This window comes from Panulirus ornatus, chromosome 37 (genome assembly GCF_036320965.1).
Source record: "Panulirus ornatus isolate Po-2019 chromosome 37, ASM3632096v1, whole genome shotgun sequence".
Classification (NCBI taxonomy): domain Eukaryota; kingdom Metazoa; phylum Arthropoda; class Malacostraca; order Decapoda; family Palinuridae; genus Panulirus; species Panulirus ornatus.
The window spans coordinates 11033029-11045423 of NC_092260.1; the positions used below are offsets into that span (position 1 = coordinate 11033029).

Consider the following 12395-nt stretch of genomic DNA (forward strand, 5'->3'; position numbering starts at 1 on the left):
TATCCGGGTATTTCTACATGCCTTGTTTGCTCACATATTTGAATGACATGACATTTACTCGCACATTAGAACTCAAAAAAATGGCATTTTGTGTACATTTCACGATAGCAATTTGGGTGTATCATACAACCAGAGATGAGGCGATCATGACATTCATCTGGTTAGCATAAAAAATGCTAACACTGTATATCTACCGGTTGATATCATTTGTGTGTAGTTGTATTCTGTTTGTATTACAGGGTACGCAGCTGGTGATGACGTACGTTCGTATAAGAGCGATATGTACGCAGTGACGCGATTGTTGGCTAAGGAAGTGGTGTAACGTGTTGCGAGCGCTAGGCTACGTTCCTTTGATCTGATGGTTAGGTGTATTTGGCGTGGTCGAGCTCAGTATTGGCTGAGGTGATGTTGAATGTGATGAGCATCTGTGGTGGTGTTGTGATGGTAATAAGCGAATGTTGCGAGGGTGGTACAACCCTGCTGTGGTGCAGGCGGGGGTGACGGTCGTTTGTTGGTGACGGGGTGTAGTTGCTGCTACAGTGGCTCACGGCTGCTGCGGTGGTGGTTAGGTGTGGAATCCGTAGTCATTACATGCGGTTGCCTTGGCAATAGACATCAACAAGACATTTAATATCGTGTCCAAGTAATCCTCCTTGACAAAAATGGTTGGTCAACTTTACAGCCTGTCGCCAAGCTAGAGTCATACTCAAAGACCTTAATTCGAAACCCTAAAGCACTACAACGGAGTCTCCCAGGGCAATGTTCTTTCTCCAACGCTCATTATCACATCACCCTGAAATATTAACCAGTTTCACTCAACAAAATACTGAATGCATCAGGCATCACATATGACACACACACACACACACACACACACAACATCCACCCACACACATCTACATGAAGTCCACAGACAAAACTAAATGGCTTCAGAACACTCAGTGACATCATCCTAGGACAAGACAAAGAGTCCCTCACTAACCTCTGCGAACACTCTATTCGCTCCACTCTAAATCATGCTTCATTGTGTTTGGTCACAAACTCTCAAAGGAAAACGTAGCAAAACTACAAAACACCTAAAACTAAATAGAACACTTGACAGCCGCATAGCTACCACACACACATTAAGCAAATGCACAGCGAAATGAAACTACTACCAATTCAATCCCACCTCGACTTGCTGGGCAACCGACTTAGGCAACATTGTCAACACCTTATCTTCCGAGTCCCTTCATAACCACCTTACACACAAAAACTGAAAGCTCACCCAAGCTTTCTCACACTTCAACCACTTTCTCTGCCAAATTCTCCTTACCCAAGTACACGCCACCTTAGCAAAACACGCCCACACACCCAACAACCGTAACTCAAACCCGATCTTAAACTCCTTCCCATCAAATGTAAAGTCTCATTTCAAACTGCAATCTCTTGCATTTCCGCATGCCTGCGGGCTGAACACCAGCTATCACCTCAACAATGCATACATCGATTCAACATGTCACAGGACACCTCACGTCTGATAAGCAGCTTCCAGAAGGACATCGAACACTTACACTGTAACTGCCCTACACTTAGCTTACCCGGTCGACGTACGTTACTGACTTCCTGGGCGATGCTGGCGCCCCTGGGCGATGCTGGCGCCCCCACTCCTCTCCTATATATATATATATATATATATATATATATATATATATATATATATATGTGTGTGTGTGTGTGTGTGTGTGTGTGTGTGTATGTATATCACTCATAATTGCACCAAGACCCGTCTTCCAGAAGCTCCTGCAGCTACTTAGTCCGTGACTGCTCTTTTCAACGTCACTTGCTGCGGAAAAAGTTCCTGGGGAATGGATGTTTGCCAGTGTAACACCGACATTCAAAAAGGGTAGCAAGTCAATGCCCGGAAATCAACGTCCAATTAGCTTAACGTTTCTAGTTGGAAAACTTATGGAAACCATCATTCGAGGCAGATTTGTAAACCATTTAGAGGACCATCCCTTAACGTTTAAACGATTCTCAGCACGGTTTTCGACGAAATGGCTCATGTCTGACACATCTGCTTGATCACTTCTATGATATAATCAACATGGACGCTAAAAGTAATACAGCTGGTGTCGTCTATTTCAAAAAGCATTCTATACAGTTCCACGGCAAAGATTATTACCAAAACGTTAAGTCACGTGATATAGATGGGGTTGTACTTCGGTGGTTAACATATTGGTTGACTGGCCATAAGTCGTGATTACGGCTCATCCTATCTTTCATTTGACCTCTTTTTCAGCTCCTGTATCATATCTTTCCCTTGACCTTCGGCCACTTTTCCTCGTGCAGCTCCCAATCATTCGCATACCATCCCTGCATATATCGTCCATAAATAACATCTCTTTTCCCTTTCATCTCTCTTTTCTCATCCCACTACCAAATACCATTTCATGTACTTTCCACATGCCACACATTCTCCCCGCATATGCATGCATTGCTTTCCTAAATACTTTAAACTTCTTTCCTACCACTCCTCTCTCGTTAAGTCTCACACCATGCCACTCTTCACTCAGTCTGTCTCGGTATGTCTACAAAAGCCTCTTCCTAAGCTCACTCACATTCACCACTGCCTCGCCACTCATGCCATTCTCTCTCCTCCTAAAGCCACTACAAATCTTCACACCCGCCTCCACCAAGAAAGGATCAGACATCCTATCCGCTGCTCCTTTAAGCACGTTAACATCCAAAAATCTCTCTTTTTCAAGCCTGTCAATTAGCACGTACGATAATGCAATAAAGTCCGTTGACCCTTAATAATACCCTCCAACAGGCAGGATTCGAACCCAGGACCTCTTGCGTAGTACACAGGAACGCTAGAGGCGATCATAGCCCAGCATTAGCGTTCCCGTCTACCATGAAAAGGTCCTGGTTTCGAATTCTGGCTGTTGAAGGATATTATGTGTTCTATGAAAGTGCACGTTTATGTGCACTGTATTCGTGTGTATATGTGTGTGTGTGTGTGTGTGTGTGTGTGTGTGTGTGTGTGTGTGTGTGTGTGTACAAATATATATATATATATATATATATATATATATATATATATATATATATATATATATATATATATATATATATTATATATATATATATATATATATATATATATATATATATATATATATATATATATATATATAATACTGATGGATGGATTGACTGATGTTTTGCCAGTTTCCCTGAAAAAAATGACAGTGAAAATTTTAAAAGTCTAACAAAGAGAAAGATGAGGTCTTTCTTTTGGCTTCACCCATTCCAACGAGCCCCATCATGTTTGCAATGTGTCACTCGTGTTCCTACAGTTGATTGACCCTTATCGAAGCACCAGTATTTGTCCTGCTGATCGTCGCAATCGATATGTAATGGTAATGAGGGTGGAGAATCCTCTCGATATACGTAATGAATAATAATGATGATAATGATAATATGCTGCCCCAGAATCCCTGACAGAAAATTAATTCAAACAACAGCAGGCCACTGAGTCCTTCTGGGCTGTTTGCGACAGAAGAGATCAGAAACCCACAGATTAGAAAGGCATACAGATATTTCAAGAAGAAAAGCCTGCAAAGCTTTATGTAACTAAGAAGATGTAATTAATATCAGTCGTGGAACATACAGAAACTAAATAACTCTTAAGTCTGTTCTTCAATGTATCTTCTATCTCACTGCTTTCAACCACTCTAATTGGTAAGAAAAAATCCCATAAATCAACAATCCTGTTGAAGAAAAAATACTTCGCTTTATTGGGGGTGAAACGTTTACCTACGACTTTGTACCATTACAACGAGTGAATTCAGACGAATCTATCTAAAGTAGCTTTTTAGACTGAGATTATTATAGCCTTTGAAACCTTTTAGTACCTGCATTAGATTACATCTTGATCTGGTGTTTTCTAAGTTACATGAATTTAAATCGCTTGCTTTCATAGGATTTTGTTTCTCGGGCCAGGAATCATCTTGGTAGCTTGATAGATTGACACTGTACTCTCTCCATTCACTAAGTCATTTTTCAGGTAGGGTGGCCAAAAATGACGACAGTATTTAAGATGGGGACGTAAGAATGAGTTGTAAAAAGGGAAGTTGATTTCCTTAAACTGACAGACTTGAAAATCAAAGAATTTTGTTTGCCCTCAATGGCTTCTAAACACTTCTTACCTGGCTTTCGGTCACAAGAGATTATTACACCAAAGTCTTATTACTCAATTACCTTTTCTTGCTCAAGAGAATTCATATTGTAGCTGGCCTTCTCGTACATACTACCATCACGTAAAACTTTGCTCTTACCGTTATCAAATTTCGTTTGCCTAGTCCATCGGAGTGTCTGCCAGTCCAAAGGTGCAGATGTTCAATTTCAATAATAGATTTATTTTCTAGTTTACTTATCTGCGAATTTCAGTATCTCATCATGCTGCCCATTATCGATATCATTAACATACATGGGAAAACGGAACCGGTTCCAACAATGATCCCTGTGGTACACCACTGGTTACGTCTAACCATTTTCAACCTTAAAAGTTAATCACTACTATTTTTCTTATATATATATATATATATATATATATATATATATATATATATATATATATATATATATATATATATATATATATATATATTATTATTATTACTATTATTATTATTATTATACTCTCTCACTGTCTCCCGCCTTTGCGAGGCTGCGCAAGGAAACAGACGAAAGAATGGCCCAACCCACCCACATACACATGTATATACATACACGTCTACACACGCACATATACAAACCTATACAATATAACGTATACATATATATATATACATAAACAGACATATACATGTATACACATGCACATAATTCATACTTGCTGCCTTAATCATTCCCGTCGCCATCCCGCCACACATGCAATAGCACCCCCCCCCCCCCTCCCTCCGCGAGGTAGCGCTAGGAAAGGACAAAAGGCCACATTCGTCCACCTCAGTCTCTAGCTGTCATGTGTAATGCACCGAAACCACAGCTTCCTTTCCACATCCAGGCTCCACAAAATTTTCCATGGTTTACCCCAGACGCTTCACTTGACCTGATTCAATCCAATGACAGCACGTCGACCCCGGTATACCACATCGTTCCAATTCACTCCATTCCTCGGCGCCTTTCACCCTCCTGTATGTTCAGGCCCCGATCACTCAAAACCTTTTTCACTCCATCCTTCCACCTCCACTTTGGTGTCCAATTTCTCCTCGTTCCCTTCACCTCTGACACATATATCCTCTTTGTCAATCTTTCCTCACACATCCTCTCCATGTCATAAAACCACTTCAATACACCCTCTTCTGCTCTCTCAACAACACTCTTTTTATCACCACACATCTCTCTCACCCTTTCATTACTTGCTCGATCAAACCACCTCACACCACATATTGTCCTCAAACATCTCATTTCCAACACATCCACCCTCTTCCGCACAACCCTATCCATAGCCTGTGCCTCACAACCAAATAACATTGTTGGAACCACTATTCCTTCAAACATAACCATTTTTGCCCTCCGAAATAACGTTCTCGCCCTCCACACATTCTTCAACGATCCTAGAACTTTCGCCCCCTCCCCCACCCTGTGACTCACTTCCACTTCCATAGTTCTATCCGCTGCCACATCCACTCCCAGATATCTAAAACACCTCACTTCCTCCAGTTTTTCTCCATTCAAACTTACCTCCCAGTTGTCTTGTCCCTCAACCCTACTGTACCTAATAACCTTGCTCTTATTCACATTTACTCTCAGCTTTTTTTCTTTCACACACTTTACCAAACTCAGTCACCAGCTTCTGCAGTTTCTCACACAAATCAGCTACCAGCTGATCAACCATCAACGAACAACAACTGACTTACTTCCTAAGCCCTCTCATCTACAACAGACTGCATACTTGCCCCTCTTTCCAAAACTCTTGCATTCACCTCCCTAACAACCCCTTCCATAAACAAATCAAACAATCATGGAGACATCACGCATCACTGCCGCAAACCGACATTCACTGAGAACCATTCACTTTCCTCTCTTCCTCCTCGTGCACATGCCTTACATCCTCGATATATACATTATATATATATATATATATATATATATATATATATATATATATATATATATATATATATATGGGAAGTGAGTCAGTATTTTTTTTTTTTTTGTGTATGTGTGTGCTGATGATACAGCGCTGGTGGCTGATTCGGGTGAGAAACTGCAGAAGTTGGTGATTGAGTTTGGTAAAGAGTGTGAAAGAAGGAAACTGGGAGTAGATGTGAATAAGAGCAAGGTTATTAGGTTCAGTAGGGTTGAGGGACAAGTTAATTGGGAGGTAAGTTTGAATGGAGAAAAACTGGAGGAAGTGAAATGTTTTAGATATCTGGGAGTAGATTTAGCAACGGATGGAACCATGGAAGCGGAAGTGAGCCGCAGGGTGGGGGAGGGGGCGAAGATTCTAGGAGCGCTGAAGAATGTGTGGAAGGTGAGAACGTTATCTCGTAGAGCAAAAATGGGTATGTTTGAAGAAATAGTGGTTCTAACAATGTTATATGGTTGCGAGGCATGGGCTACAGGTAAGGTTGTGCGGAGGAGGGTGGATGTGTTGGAAATGAAATGTTTGAGGACAATATGTGGTGTGAGGTGGTTTGATCGAGTAAATAATGAAAGGGTAAGAGAACTGTGTGGTAATAAAAAGTGTTGTTGAGAGAGCAGAAGAAAGTGTAATGAAATGGTTTGGTCACACAGAGAGAATGAGTGAGGAAAGATTGACAAAGAGGATATATGTGTCAGAGGTGGAGGGAACGAGAAGTGGGACACCAAATTCGCGGTGGAAGGATGGAGTGAAAAAGATTTTGAGCGATCGGGGCCAGAACATACAGGAGGGTGAAAGGCGTGCAAGGAATTGAGTGAATTGGAACGATGTGGTATACCGGGGTCGACGAGCTGTCATTGGATTGAACCAGGGCATGTGAAGTGTCTGGGGTAAACCATGGAAAGTTTTGTTGGGCCAGGATGTGGAAAGAGAGCTGTTGTTTCGGTGCATTACACATGACAGCTAGAAGACTGAGAGTGAACGAATGCGGCCTTTGATGTCTCTTCCTAACGCTACCTCGCGCCGGGGGGGGGGGGGGGGGGGTGTTGCCGTTTCATGTGTGGCGGGGTGGCGACGGAAATGGATGAATACAGCAAGTATGAATATGTATAGGTGTATATAGTATATGTCTGTGTATGTATATGTATACGTTGAAATGTATAGATATGTATATGCGCGTGTGTGGGCGTGTATGTATATACCTGTGTATGTGGGAGGGTTGGGCCATTCTTTCGTCTGTTTCCTTGGGCTACCTCGCTAACGCGGGAGACAGCGACAAAGTATAATAAATAAGTATATATATATATATATATATATATATATATATATATATATATATGTGTGTGTGTGTGTGTGTGTGTGTGTGTGTGTGTACTGATTAATCTGTTGGGTGACTGACATATTCTGATTGGTTCGTTGATTAAATGACCGAAAAATATCAGTAATCCAGTAAAGGTGGAGCCACCCCGTGCTCCCCTCCCCTCCCGTCCCACCACGCCCTTCATACACACAATAAGTTATTCATGTTCCTGTAGTGTATTGACCTTTATCTAAGCACCAACATTTGTCCTAGCCACCACAGTGGATCTGTGGTGATAAGTGGACTTACAAGTGTGGGAGGGGAAGAAAAAATATAACGAACACTTCTGTGAAAACTGATGATATAAACAGCTACTGTCATCTATCTATACCGAGACTTAATGATACTATTTCTGAATCTTTGAAGAGTAATGAGACAACACTAGGAGCAGGGCTGCCCAAGTTTAAGACCTAGTCTTCAGGTTATATGACTAGACACTGTAAACATGCTAGACATGGGATACATACAGAGCGAGTGTCTGTGGTCTCATGATCATCTTTAACACCTGAGGAAGGTAAGGTATTAAGGGCTTTTCGGTTCGTGGATATAGCTTACGTTGACGGGCTTAATGACCCTGGCAGCTAAAGCCCAAACCATCAACCAATCAGGATAGTATATGTAAGTATATTCTTGCTTGCTTACTTCCTGTCCCAGGAGTTCTTCTGATATCTATGAGGCTCCTGCAGCATTCGGGAAGCTGGCCACGTCCACCGCTTGTGATGTGTGCTCGTCCACGTGCAGGGGAGGAAGACAATTAAGTGCTGGGTGTCTTCCTCTCCATGTTAGATGCATCGTGGGCATGAAGGATCTTGGAACGTGCTGACATGATGTTTGCGGTGTTGCAGTGATGGGTGATGACCAAATCGTAAGCAGGAGAGTAAAGGTGGGAGTATACTCTCGTCAGAGAACTTCTGATTTCAAGAGTCCATCTCGTCTTCGCTACTGAATGTAGCGCAGACGTGGAGCTGCAGGGACCCCTAGAAAATGGGTCCTGAAGGACCACCAGGATCCCTTCTGGAAGACATCCCGGGGTGTTATCATCATCATTATCATTATTATCATTATTAGTAGTAGTATCATCATCATCATTAGCTGTGACAAATTATTGCCTCCTGAAGACCAGCATCTTTCAGTGAGCGGGTGTGGCGCCTCATCATTAATACTTAAATTCCTTCTTTTCAGACTGGCTGGATGCGTCTTCTTCTGTGACGTCGACTCCGTAGACGCCACCCGCGCTACATGTCCCCCTCTCTCTCTCCCTCTCCCGGGGCCAAACGGGCCTGCATCAGCTCCCTTCACACACACTCTGCCGCCTAGCTACAACCAAGCCCGACTACCCAAAGAACATCTGCATTCCGGGTGATCGGTAGCTCCCTTTGGCTCAATGGGTCCTCTGAAGGCCAGGCTTTCCTCCTGATTGGTTCATCCGTGACGTGACCTCTCCCCTCACCACAGCTTCTCCTTTGATAATCGCAAGACTGATAATGATATGACTTAGTGAGTCCATGTATTAATTTCTTTACAAAACTGAAATAAGATTTTCATTTCTCATGATAGAGAAGGGAGGCGAAAAACAAAAAGTGGAGAGATTTTTAATGTACTGGAGGTTCTCACGAGACAGACACAAGGGAGCAGGAGGGCCCGCAAGAATAGAATTTGGCTGCTGTCCATAAGATGCGACAGCGTCAGTCCAGCTGTCAATAACGACAAACGGTTCTGTTATAAGAACACATAACAATATCGTTACAGAAACTAATCATATCAATAAAGCTTTAAATTGTAAATGACAAACTGTCATTTACAAACAACAACTGGTAGTGACTTTCTTGTAAAAGATTACAAACGATAAATGCGAAATCTACCCAGTGATTAATGTAAAGTTTATCCAGTGATTAATGCACAAATTTCCTGGTGATGAGTGATAAATTTTCTAACGATTAATGTTGAAATAACCTGATGGTTAGTGAACGCTTGTGTTATAAAGTGGCTTTGGGAATACGATTTACTTCTCGGTATAAACCGATGCATCGTAAGTGTTTTCCCCTCTCCTGTGTTCACTCGTCATCAAGACAATCTAACCACTGTATACATATATACATCCAGCTCTTACCTCACGTACCAAGGGTCACTTGAGGAAGGTGGCTGCAGTGTGTCCGGTGTTCCGTCTCGCCAAGCAGAGAAAGGATACACGCACCCATTCATGATGTCGCCCTCAGCAGACCAATGTCCTCAGCAAACCAATATCCTCAGCAGACCAATATCCTCAGCAGACCAATATCCTCAGCAGACCAATGTCCCCAGCAGACCAATGTCCTCAGCAGACCAATGTCCTCAGCAGACCAATGTCCCCAGCAGACCAATGTCCTCAGCAGACCAATATCCTCAGCAGACCAATGTCCCCAGCAGACCAATATCCCCAGCAGACCAATGTCCTCAGCAGACCAATGTCCTCAGCAGACCAATATCCTCAGCAGACCAATATCCTCAGCAGACCAATGTCCTCAGCAGACCAATATCCCCAGCAGACCAATATCCTCAGCAGACCAATATCCTCAGCAGACCAATATCCTCAGCAGACCAATATCCTCAGCAGACCAATGTCCCAGGCAGACCAATGTCCTCAGCAGACCAATATCCTCAGCAGACCAATGTCCTCAGCAGACCAATATCCTCAGCAGACCAATCTTATCATCTCGCAAGGAGTCTAAAACTTCTTGACGACTTACCGAGTACTTGTAGTTTTGTTATATCGAAGAAAATAGACATAAAGATGTCTTATACGAGTACTGGAGCGCAAGATTCAATACACAAGACAATGCAGAAACATACGGAACGTCTGATGCCAACACCTAACGTGAAAGAACGTCTCGGGGATTTCAAATTCCCAGAGAGGTAGTTTGAGAGAGATCTAACGAGGCAGTTTCGAGAGCGATAACGACAGGCAGAGTTGAATGGCAGGAAGGTGGTGGGAATGTTTATCTTCGTTGTTATTACCGGAGGTGCCTGGCGAATCCTCCTTATGGGGAGACCAGGGGTCTGGAGGGCTGTGGAGACGCACTTTATTGGCGAGGCAACATTCACTCCTCCTAATAGTGATGCTGCGTTCATGTACGAATGGAGTGAAAGCAATTGCCAATAGACCCAAAAATCATGGCAGTTGACATATAACTGATGGAAAGTCAGGTGTGTGTGCTAATGGCAACTCAATTTTGCATACTGTGCCCTCAAGGGCTTTGGAAGGTTGTGTTCAAGTGATAACAGTTTTGCAAGTGTTCAGGTCGGGATCCTGAGGTGCCTGACAGCTCAGGTCGGGATTCTGGGGTGTTTGGCAGTTCAGGTCGGGATCCTGAGGTGTCTGACATCTCAAACCATATGACAGAAGGTTACTCTCTGTTACCCTGAGTTCATTGTTGGATACGCTTGAGAGGAAAACGGTGTTGTAAGGCATAGAATGCAATGTCAGTTTGTGTATATAAACATTATAGATATATACATATATACATACATATATATATATATATATATATTATCAATGATTAATTGATGTACATTTTTGTTTTGCACATGAGCGATTGTCTGTACATACATTAGTGTTTATAGAGCAAATGATTCTTGTACTATAATGAAGCATGTTAACAAAAGTTCCTTATCCAGCCGTGCTGTGCTGTCAACAAGTTTGCTGTCCAGAGATTAATACTTAAGACTATTGAGAAAAAAAAATGTTTAAATGTACATTTTTATTTAGAAGACTAAACATAGATGAGTACTGAGCCTCTAATTTTCATTTCGAACCATCATGAGTTAGTGCATGATGTAATCTCTCTCTCTCTCTCTCTCTCTCTCTCTCTCTCTCTCTCTCTCTCTCTCTCTCTCTCTCTCTCACATCCACCTTGCTACTCACCTTAAGCTCACCTCCCCCTCACTAGCATGACATTTCATCCAGAAACAGGATGACCTTCCCAAGGTCACAGTGTACAGACAGGTGCATTTTGTCTTGAATGTCTTGTCTACTCCAGGTAACATTTCTTCAAGGGTTGACTTGTTTATCTTTTTATTTACCTATAAGGCCATCCTTGTGCAGATTATACCTTTCATGTCAGCTTCAGCATTTAGTACACTCACCACTGCCATCTACTTTTTTCCCATGTTTTTCTCCGCATTTTTCCTGTTATACCAACATTTTCCTCAGTTCATTTGTCTCTGTTACTGTGTATGTTATGTGTCTTTTCTTAATTCCCTCCTTCTGATGGTTACGCCATCACCCTCTATAACACCCGTCACACATGACTGGCATGTGTGTCCCTCACATCTGCCCTGCTCTGGGTGTGGAGAGATCCTCATAATCTGGCTCATAGTTCCCGTAGAGTTATTGTATCCAAACTTCCTCCCCGTGTGTGCCTCTGTGAAACCGCCTTGTCCCCCCCGAATGTTCCGGTGTGTAGAGCAATATATAGTTCTTGTTCATCACCTGAAGGAAGAATAAAGAAAAGTGGTAACTTCCAGCTGTTTACATTTCCTACTTTAATTCACCAATGCATTGTGAATCACAACACCTTCAGTGTTCGGGTGGAAGCCGTCCTAGCTTGAACCAACCGGCAGCAGCCTAGCTACTTGATGCAGTACATTGTCACGAGTGTTGATCCCACTACTGGGAGCATCTGGGTCGTGTTGTCTGGCTGTGCACAATAACAGATTTACCTGCTGACTATTTCTTGCTCTAGGTGACCCAACAGGTCATGAACGTAGGTGAGAAAGATGAAGAATCTCCCAGAGTACTGGAGGACATCAGAAAAGTACATAAGGTGAAAATATACCACAAAAGGAATTTGAAACCAAGAAGGATGTAGACAGACACCTGAAACGTACTACATCTCGGTCAACATGTGTTCGAAGCCTCCCATC

General features: G+C 42.5%; 1 protein-coding gene across 2 annotated transcripts in view; it reads left to right on the top strand.

Moving 5' to 3' along the window:
* Nucleotides 1–11377, top strand: part of fuss (SKI family transcriptional corepressor fussel) — a 127121-nt gene extending 115744 nt beyond the window's left edge. For both annotated transcript variants that reach the window (XM_071683782.1, XM_071683783.1), the window contains exon 9: nucleotides 8676–11377. In XM_071683782.1, the coding sequence (XP_071539883.1) occupies nucleotides 8676–8716 (41 nt within the window). In that variant the 3' untranslated portion in view covers nucleotides 8717–11377. The remainder of the gene's footprint in view (nucleotides 1–8675) is intronic.
* The last annotated feature ends 1018 nt before the right edge of the window (nucleotides 11378–12395 follow it).